The 10597-nt window shown below is 53.6% G+C and overlaps 1 protein-coding gene across 1 annotated transcript; it reads left to right on the plus strand.

The window, feature by feature from the left end:
* Positions 1–611: 611 nt before the first annotated feature.
* LOC104507332 (chromosome unknown open reading frame, human C15orf59) lies at positions 612–10589 on the plus strand (the record flags this gene model as incomplete). The annotated part of the gene is given in 3 exon segments (XM_010148575.1): positions 612–794; positions 10262–10336; positions 10338–10589. Coding segments are annotated over 3 exon segments (510 nt in total), but the record flags the coding sequence as incomplete, so codon positions are not given.
* Between the last annotated feature and the right edge of the window lie 8 nt (positions 10590–10597).

The raw sequence follows: 10597 nt of genomic DNA on the forward strand, positions 1-10597 counted from the left end.
AGATGGCTCCCTCACATTGTCTGTCTGTCCTTGCAGGAGGGGACCCTGGGCTGCCCAGGACACCTGTGCCCGGCTGGAAGACTCCCACCTCCAGCACCCAGCGTTGGAGCTGGCGACCCCAGAGCGAGAGCCTGACACAAGGAATAGCATCGCTCCCCAGGGACACCCAGCCCTGCATCCCCCTCCCTGGCATCGGGGCACAGGCGTGATTTGCTGGATTTTACCTTTCTGGGACATCCAAGGGACTTTTCCTCTTCCTCCTCCCACTCTATCGCAGCAGGCAGGTGAAGCCCTGCCCGACCAGGCAACATTCGCCTCCTCTGCTCGCCCCATGGCCACCCCACATCTCCCCACAACCACTGGCTGAGCTCCTTCTGCAACATTCCTGACTCCGCATGGTCCATCCCGACCTTGCTTCCCGCTCTGAACCAGAGCCCCCCGACCTCGCAGGGAGGCGAGCGTGCGGCTGGGACTTCCTTGGAGGCAGGGGAACGTTAAGATGTTGAAAGCTCCCCAGCCGAGAGGGGCTGCGTGGACGCCAGGCCACCCGGCTAGGGGGGAGCAGGATGGACAGATCCGTTGGAGCCGGGAACCACGGCCGGTAGGGAAGGATGGACTCCCGGACCTGCCAGGAGAGGCAGCCCAGTGACCACCCCAGCAGCAGCAGCAGTAATTGTAGCAGCGGCAAGAGTAATTGTGAAAGGGAAAGGATCCGGAGTCGGATGAAAATGGTGATCGGGCAACTGGAAGGCATCTTACAGGAGCTCAAGGAGGTGGCCAAGGAGCTCCGGGAGGTAGGAAAACCCCAGGGTGCCATTGCATCCTTGCGTGGGTCACGGTAGCTTCTGTCCCTAAATGTGGGTGCCCTGTCCCCGTCCCATGCCTGTCCCTTGCTTCCGGGCTGGGGGGAGCAGAGGCAGCTCAGCACATGCAACCCATCAGCCCCAGGAGGGACCTGGGGTGGCACAACCCAGCTGATTTCCAAGAGGATTTTCTAAAAGAGGGAAGAGAAAAAAATAAGACACTGTTTGCAAAATTGCTCTTGACCTTGACACCAGGGTTTGCTTGGGGTCAGGGCCCCCAGCTGAGGCACTGGCCCTGCAGGTGCTGGTGGTGGGAGAAGCACGCTGGGGGAGCCCGTGCCGTTGGCAGTGTGCCAGTCAGCTCTGCTCTGCCTTGGGAGGGGGTTGAGGAATGTTTTCCAAACCAGGGAGGTGGATGGAGAGGGGATGGTGAGTCCCGCTGGCATTGCAGAGACCAGTGAAAATATGGCATTAGCTCTGGGTGTGATGAAGGGGGGGAGGCCCATGGGGTGAGCAGGGGGCCAAAGCAACCGGCTGTCTCATAGCCTGACTGTTAGGGTCCATTCCTTATGCAAAAAAAGGAAAAATGTATGTATATACACATACAAATTGTCATGGGAGTTTCCTCCCAGTGCGGAGCCACAACAGAGTCAGTTTGGTGGGGAATTTAATATTTCTGTGGCTCAAGTGTTTGGGCCACACATCTTCAGGGTGGAGGGGAAGGAGCTGGATGGGGCTGGTAATTTAGGACATCTCTGCAGGTGATGGGGAAAGGGGTGGATGGAACGTGTGTGGTAGTCGTGAGTGCAGCATGGCATTTTGCTTTTGCAATAGGGCAGGTGGGCATTTGCATCCTTTCTGTGGCCTGAACCAAGCATGGGATTATCTCCAGAGATGTCTGAAACCTCGTCTCCCCACAGGGAGGGCAGAAGTTGGTGGAGGTTTTGCCATGAGGCCACCATGAAGAAGCCCCACGTGGGTTGGTGACATTTGGGTGCACTGAGAGAGTGTTGATGCAGATGCACCAACGTCATCTTCAGTGCAGGCCTGGCCATGGTCAAGGAGATATTTTCCAGCCTGAAGCATTCCCTGGGATGCAGTGTCCCCTTTGGGATGGCTCCACTTGGTCCAGGAGATGTTAGGGAGGCTGTGCTGTCAGGAAAGACTGCACCAGGAGGTTGCCATGACCCATCATGCCACCCCACTGTGTCCCCACAAGGGCTCACCCTGGCCATGGCGTCCCTAGAGATTTTTCTTTCTCATGGCTTTGCCAGTCCTTCCTGCAGCAGAAAGCAAACTTGGCCACCCAAAGCAAAAAACCCCCTGATTCCTGCAATGCCAACAGGGGAACCCAAAACCCTTTTGACAAACCTCTGATGGATTAAAAATAGTCATAATAGTAATAATCAGGAAGCACAGCTATTTTCCATTTAGCTCAAGCTCACTTCATGCTCCTCCAGGAGCTTAAAGAGGCCTTTAAAGTGAGGATGATGGCAATTTGCCCCTTTTATTGAGTCCATGGATTTAAGGCCAGGTGGGACCACCACAATCATCCCTCTGCTGAGGATTCAGAGGGATAAGGAGGACCAGGATGGGACAAATCTCTGACTGTTTCACAGCTTCAGGTGGCTTCACAAGGTCCCCATCCAGCTGGACCAGAAGGACCTTGAGCAGCATCCTTGGTAGGCTGCTTAAGTCAGGTTGTACCAACATATCTCAGAGAAGAGAAGGCGGCCTGAGGACACAGGGGAGGGGTAAAAGGCCCTCAGCATTCCCTGGGGACACATTCTGGAAAACAGACTCGAAGGAAGAGTAACACTGGAGGGTGGAAAAGCTGTTCTGGATGCAGCAAATCCCTGTTGTTTGAGGAGCAGAGGGTGGCCAGAGGACACCCATCCTCTGCCCCTCACCCTGAGGATACCTTGCTCTTGTGCCAGGGAGGGGTTCCGTGCCCCATGAGATTGCTTCTGCAGAGGGTGCTGGGAAGCACTGAGGCCTGGAGATGATTTTTTTCCATGGAGCTGACACATCCTTGGACACCAGCGACCTCCCAGGCTGCGTCCCATACCTGCCCCAGAAGAGCCCCTCACATCATGGGACAACCTGGCCAGGTCAGCATAGAGCTAGCCACGAGGTCCCCCCACGAGGTGGGTCCTAAACTTCAACCCTTCTCTACAACTCCTACAACATGCCCCTGTAACTTTGCAGTAATTTATACAAACCAGCATAAAACTCGGTACAAGAGCAGATACCAGAACTTAAACACTGGCTAAACTGGGCTCCAGTGACTCTGAGGAAACAGGTTTGTTTTTTCCCCAAGCAAAGCAGATGTTGGGGATTAGAGGCTTTGGAAATTCAACCCCTAGTTTTCTGGGCCGCTCAGAGCAAGCTCAATGGGAGCATGTTACATGGAAATCTCTTTCAAGCCCACCCAGAAAAGCAGGTGGTAGACACCAGGCTGACGAATAGTAAGCTCTTAGATACTGGTAAAAGAGAAGCAGTAAAATAAAAATAAACTGTTGTGGTTGTCTACCTTGCACATAGTGATGCTCTTCCTCAGCTGGAGGTGAGGGCCAGGACATGGGGACAAGGCTGGGGACAGGAAACCCTGCAGCCCCAGGCAGGGACTGATGGACCCAAGCCTAAATGGTGTCCTGGGTAGGGGTCCCAGGAGGGACTGCTCAGGGTCATTAAAGCCCATTAGCACCTGCAGGGCCCTCGTACTTGTGATATTGGTGTATTCTTCAATGGAGATGCCATGGGGACTTCAGAAATGTCCATTCCTGTGGCCATCTCCTCTGCTCAGGGCTTTGCCGGTGGGTTGGGGCACAGGGCTGGACGTACTTGGTGAGGGCAGTGGTGGAATCAGTCCTACTGCACCAGAGGCACCTATGGAGCTGGAAACCTTCACTGGGTGATGCTGGACCTGCTCCTTCCAGGTTCTCCTTGCAAGGTCTGGAAGAAGCAGCCAGGTCATAACCACCTTTCAAAAGTAACACCCAAAGTCATCAAACCCCTGTGTGGACATAAAGGCTTTCACCTGGAAGTGATTCCTGCTCTAAAACCACTTGCCAGCTCCAGGTACAGCTGGTTCTGGTTCACATAAGGCTCTTCTCCCAGGTTGTCCCATCTTCAGCAGAGATTTTGAGTTCTGGACTCAGCTGGGATTGTGGGGTGCTGTAGGGGGATGCTCCAGTGGGGGACCCCAGGGCAGCCCCGCTCCACTGGTCCATCTGTGGGGACAAGAAGGGACAGACCCTGGTTCAGGCACCATCCCCGGTGCCCGGGAACAGTTCCCACCTGAAGGCTGTCATTCCAGATGTCCGTTTGATTCAAGATGCTATTTTACCAGTTTCTCCGCTCCCACTCTCCCTCCCCCCCCCTTTCCCTTTTGTGTATATAATTATTCCCCAGCACTCCAAGACAGGGCTGTATTATGTGCGGGGAAAATGATTATTAAAATCTTTGATTGAAATCGCACACTGGAAGTAGAAATCAGGCAGGAGACAGGCGGGGAAGGCGCTTCCGCCGAGCGCTTGCCACACTGCCTGCCCTCCCACACGCCTCCTGCCAGCCCCAGCCTTTTCCTGCGGGAATAAGGGTAATGCCACTGGGAAGAAAATACTCCAGGAGGCCCCAGCCATCTTCACTGCAAGGCTGAGCTTCTTCCCAGCCTTGGGGACCCCTTCGGTTAGTGCTGGGGGTCAGAAACCATCTGTGGGGTATATTCAGAGGTGGGAAATAAAAAGAAACATTTGTGCAAGTCTCCTTATGTGCAATCCCCCCAAAATCTCATGGGAAGGGTCCTATCACCCCTGCACCCCCTGACATGGGAGCAGTGGACTCCCACCACACCAGGAAGCAGCACCAAGGGGGCCCCTCCAAACCTCTGATAGGAGGAAAATCCTCCCTGCAACCCCTTATGATAATAAATACTTTAATAATGTTGTAATCAATAGGTGATTAGCTGGGAACGCTTGGGAAAGTTCACGGTGAGAAGGCGGCTTATTATTCTAATAATAACATGTTTTAGAGATCTGCACAATGATTTTGAACTATTTAGCAGTTGATGATCTAGCAAATGATCCCAAGATCCACAGCACACTCATTTATAAGCATCAGCTCGGGGAAGAGAGGCCCCTGTAACCCAGCTTCTCTTTGCGAGCTCCAATTAATCATTTATTCCTTATTAAATATTTACTCACCTTGCCTGCGCCTGGAAGTGGTTTAGGAGATGCAGGAAGGTCCCTGCTCCAGGGGTGTTTGGCTGTGGGGTCACAGGAGCTCTGGCAGAGCCTTTGGGATAGCTCTTTTCCTCCGTGGAGGGAGGAATTGGTGTTCAAGACAGCGGTGTCAAATGCCTCTGGGATTATTTGATGTTTTGGGAATAGGGTTGGGAATTTTTTGCATGGGCCACGCATTCCTGTTGCACATGTGCCCTGGGTATCAGCCAGCATCAAGGCAGGGTGCAAGGCCAGGTGGGTTGGATCCAGTCCGGGAAAGGAGCTGTGTAGCATGGGAAGATGCTTTGGACGCCCAAATGTGCTGCTGGAACGGTGTTGGGGATGGGGACTGAGCCAGCAGTTGGGGGAGCATGGGGTCTGGGGGAGATGTAAAATATCCTTGCTCCCCTCCAAGCCTGGCTGGGGATGAAATATTTGTCTCTGGGTTGGGGAAAAGGTTGCATTTCACAGGAGGTCAGCCAAGGGGACACACACACGAGTGTTGTCATCCATCCCCATCCCTGTCCCCCCGCCCCAATATCAAAGCAAAGAAACCCCGCTTTGATCTCCCCACCCTGGGCCCCCCCTTCACCCAGCAGTACCTGCCCTGAGCACAGATTCGCTTCACCCATCCTCTTCAAAGGCTGTTAGATCGCACCACTTTGATCCCAGCATCTTCCAGCTCCTTCCCTAGCCTCTGGAATATGCATTACCAATTACTGGCCATGCAGCCTTTGAAGTCCCCGCTCATCCTCCCACCCCATCCCTCGCCTCTCCAGCATCTTCTCAAGCTTCCAGGAGGTGCAGCTTCTCTATAGGAAAGAGCATGGCCAAAATGTAGAGGCTGGAGCCACCAAGCCAGGAACCTCTCTGCTTGATTTGCAACCAATAACCAAAAACGCTGTTTAAAACAATGATGCTCCAGATGTTAAACATCTGCCTCAGCTGGGGAGGTAGACACCCAAATTTCAGGCACCCAGACTTTTACCTGGAAAGCTTCTGGCTGCCAGCACAGTCCTGCTGTGCGGGGACCGCACATGGGGTGAGGGGAGCTCCCAGCACTCCCAGTTAGGCTGAATGGTGGGACCTGGTTTTTGGGGTGGAGGTGAACTGGGTAGCACTGTGGTTCAGCACAGTTCCAGTTCATGCTCCAGGTCATCGCTCTGAGTGAAAGCTGAGCATCCTTGGCCACCCAGCACCTGCTTTCAGGGCACTTGAACACAACAGGATGAGGCTCCTTGGTGGCACCACTCATGAGGTCAAGGGGACTTATTTTTGCTCCCACTGCCGGGTACCCCTGGTTTGACCAAGGATGCTGTGCTGTCGCCAAGAAGGTGGCTCTTTGCAACAAAGTGAAATCTAAAGGCAAGGGAGGATGGGGACATATCATCTCTAGGTCACTCCCATGGCACCTCTAGCACATGCTAGGGTCACCCCACCTTCCTCACCTGCTTGTAGGGGTACTGAACCACCCCAATTCCCAGGTGATGAGAGCATCACTAGAGTCTCATCCCAAACCACCTGATCCCAGGTCTGGTCTGTCCATCAATCCCTCCTCATTGCTCACAGGCTGTCTCCCTCTACCAGCAGTGATGGCTTCAGCCAAAAATCTTTGACAACCTGCCTCAGGAAGGAAAAAAGGGGGGGAGAAAAAAGCCCAAATCCTACTTTACATGTAAATCCTCAGCAGGTACCAAGTGCCACATAGGTATTTAACACCCCCCGTCACTCGTTTAAAATAGGAAACACGACCAAAAATAGCTCCAGAGTGAGCCACCGCTGATGTGACACTAATCCCTGTGTGCCGTGGTGAGGACTGGGAGGGGTACAAGGATCGGGGTAGAGAGGTGCCTCCTGGGTGCCCTCCTGGCACCCACCAAGCCCAAACTGTAGCAGGTGCCTTTGATGAAGAGGAGGAGGAGCAGAGACCCTGGGTGCCAGGGACACAACGCAAAGCCCAGGGAGATGCTCGCCATGAACCCAGTGTTGTAATCACCAAGCCTTTGTGAAAACAGAGGTGATCTCATTTTAGCTGAGGATTTCAGCAGAATCATTTACTGCCTTATTAAATAATAATAATAGCTGGGTGTTTCCCAGAGACAGCTCTTTTCCTGCCCTTTTTCCTAATTCTTTCTTGTCACCAAGAAAGAATAGATCACATCATCTTTTTTTCTTTCTTTTTTCCTCAAGTTTCACCCTTTCTACCCACAGAAAAGAGGGGGGGAAAAAAAGGAGAGGGTGTGGTGTGTGAGAGAAATCTGGTAGTGTATTGGGAACAGAAGCAACTGCCTGCAAGCAAGACCAGGGATGAGCTTCAACTTACTTCCAAGAGGTCCATCGGGGAGAGAAACCACCCATGGGGCCAGCACATGGGGCTGGGGTCAGGTCCTCATACAGTACAACTTAGGAGAGGACTTTCAGCCCAGGGCTGAGCTTATATGGGCTCCTGGTCCATGGGCTGGGTGGGGCGGGGGTCCTAGGTGAGGCTGTTAAGGTGTATTAGTGCCCGTCCCCATATCCTCAGGTCTGGTGGTGGGACCACTCCTCTCATTTCCATCCCAAGCCTTTTTCTTTGGGAAGAAGGTGTTTTTTGGCATCTTTTATTGCCAACATGTCCAACACGCTCCCTAGCGGCTATCTCCAGCCCTTCAACCTGTGTTTTCCTGGAGACACCAGCTGGTCCCGTATCAGAAAGGGTCTCCCTGTTCCCAGTAGCTCCCCAGTTTCTCTGCTCCATGTTTCTACCAGTCAGCAAGCACACATCCAGCCCCAGCACCCTCACTGTATCAAAACTCTGTGACCCCTGGGGTTGTGCCCCCATGGAGGTGATGTTATTTTGTCCTCCGGGTGTGCTCATTCAGTTTGTCCACAGGTTGTCATGCAGGGTTTAGTGGCCCGAGAAATGGTCCTTGCTGCAGCCAGAGCCTGGAGATGTCCCACAGGGGCCTGCAGCTGATTTAAAAGAGAGGGAGCTGCCTGCCCACGGCTGGATCCCCCCAAGTGAGCAACTGGGGGGTTGGGGTCTCCCACCCTTGGTGCCATCTCCTTAGGAGCTTGGCAGAGCAGGGGCAGGGTTGTCATACAAGTGAAATTTGGAGCTCAAATATGTGAATTTTATTAAAATTAGGTCAGCAGAGTGTAACAGAGCCACTTCAGCTGCTGACAGCGTAATCATTCCTCCGGGCTCCTGGTTTCCCATGCCCAGACATATTAAATTACCCTTAACTCTACCCATGCTGCTTCATCCACCACGAAGGCTTTGCAAGGAGCCTGCCCTGCTAATGTTTTATGGTGTATTTCTAGTGATTTATGATGTTGACCCAAATCTCTGCATGCTGGCATCTAGCAAAGGGATGTAGGGACCAAGGTCAACCTGGCACCGTGACAGTAGCTTTGGGGTGCCCAGCCTTGGCCGCCCAACTCAAGGATGGGATGGGATGTCTGAGCCCAAGGATTCAGTCTCCCCCAACAAAAACACTCAAAAAGATGGAGTTATGGAATAACGACATCATAAAATACCAGAGAGATGTGCCATGATTAATTATTCTTGGTGTATGAGGAGGTTCAACACGCCTTGATGAACCACGGGACTGGTGGAGATATGGCAGGGTTCTTCAGTGGCATGAGGAGAAGGAAACAAAATATGTCTGCCAAGATATTGACCATTGATTTCTCTTACCTCTATTATTTTGGGAAATTTGTGACTGAATTCCACCATGAAAGGACATGTGGAAGGAAAAAGATGGGGAGAGAAAGGCAAAAATTATAAATAACCAAAAAAAAAATTGTGCCTGGAGAAACCACCTGAAAAAAGCTAAGCACAGGGGTGTGTTTCACTCCCAAATTCTCTGTGTGCAGGATGGGAGAGCAGGGAGCAGTGGGAGGGACACAGCCTCGGAGTGCTGGGGAGGCCCTGATGCCTGTGGATGCCCATGCTGGGGAGGGAGGCAGCACAAAAAGCATCAACTGGGTGCACAAACATGTATGAGGGGTATTGGGGGGTTCCTCTTAGCCCCCTACTCCACTTGTCTACCACTGCCCACCTCCTGCTTGGCAGCACTGGGACAGGCCAGGCCCTCTGCCAGCTCCCTTGGAGAGAGAGGGGAGGCGAGCCAGTAAGTCTGCCAAAAATATGCACTTCAAACTGCTGCTGAGTTGAATTTTCACACTGTGCTCTGCCTCCCACACAAAATAAAGCCACACACACCCCCGCACACATATATACACGCAGCCAAGAAAACACCACGTTGCTCCTGGATCCACAGCAATGGCTCCAGACAGATGCCACGGCAGCGGGTGCTTGGGTGGGACTGGGGAGCCCGGGGCAGGATTAGTGCTGTGTTCGGTGCTGGGCAGCCCTTGAGTTGGATGGGATTAAAGACTTGAAGGTGGGCAATGAGCCTCTTGCATCTGAAACCTCAGCAAGGTCGTTAGATGGAGACCATGGTCCGTAGGAGCCATAGGAGGAAGGAGGTCTTTCCTCCCCTCCTTTCCCTTCCAGCCCTGGCTGTGGCTTGAACCTCAGCTATGACATTACATCTATTATTTTTTATTTTTTAAGGGCTTGTTTTATTCGTGCCCCATGTGAGGTCTGTACCCTGTGACATGGTGAGGCCATGACCCCATCCCCCAGCTACCACAGGTCTTGATACGCTCAACACCTTGCAAGAGATGGAGGACTGGGGACCAAGCCCATCAGCATCCCAGCCAGGGCGGCGGGTGACAGTGCTGTCCCCACAGCTCCCAACCTTCCCGTGCTGCTCTGCATTTGGTTACACAGCCTTGGAACATTTTCCATTCCCTTCCTCAGTTTCCCCACCCACAGAGCTGCCTTTTCCAGGGGGAGAAGGTGGCAGCCACTGGTGGCTCCTCAAGGATGGGACCAAGGGACACCAAGCGTGCAGGGATTCGGGGTGGCACTCAGGTCCTGGGAGACAAAGCCAACCCCAGGGCCACCTTGGGAAGGGCCCATCCTGCCTCACCGAGCACCCAGGAGCACCCAAGGCTTCACCACCTACTGGGGGCCCATAGGTGCTTTGCCAGCGAGTGGGCTTTGGTCCTTGCTGAAGGGCTTCTGGATCCACTCCACCTGGGCTAAGACCTCCCAACTCACCACACTGGTGATGCCGGGGGAAATGGCAAAGATTTAGGGATGTGGTGTTATTATGGAGCAAAATTGGGAGGGTTCTGTCCGGCAGCTACTCTCTGCCCATCTGTCCGTCTGTCTTTCCACAGGTAGTGAGCCAGATCGACCGGCTGACGTCCGACTTTGAGTTTGAGCTGGAGCCGGATGACCGGGACACCAGAACCAGCCAGCAGCACCTCCAGCAGTGAGAAGGGGGGAGGCGCCTTCGAGCTGGGACCCCTCGATTTCGCCGCCTCCGACATCCTTTCTGACAGCTGGGAATTCTGCTCCTTCCTGGATGCTTCCACCCCCTCTGACCCAGGCGATGGTCCCGAGCCCCCCCGGCCGCAGCCCCCACCACCTCGCCAGCCCGATTACCGGCTAATGAACGGGGGGATCCCTATCACCAACGGTCCCCGGGGCGGTGGGACCCCAGACTCATCCAG

This window comes from Eurypyga helias, unplaced genomic scaffold (assembly GCF_000690775.1).
Source record: "Eurypyga helias isolate BGI_N326 unplaced genomic scaffold, ASM69077v1 scaffold21673, whole genome shotgun sequence".
Lineage (NCBI taxonomy): Eukaryota > Metazoa > Chordata > Aves > Eurypygiformes > Eurypygidae > Eurypyga > Eurypyga helias.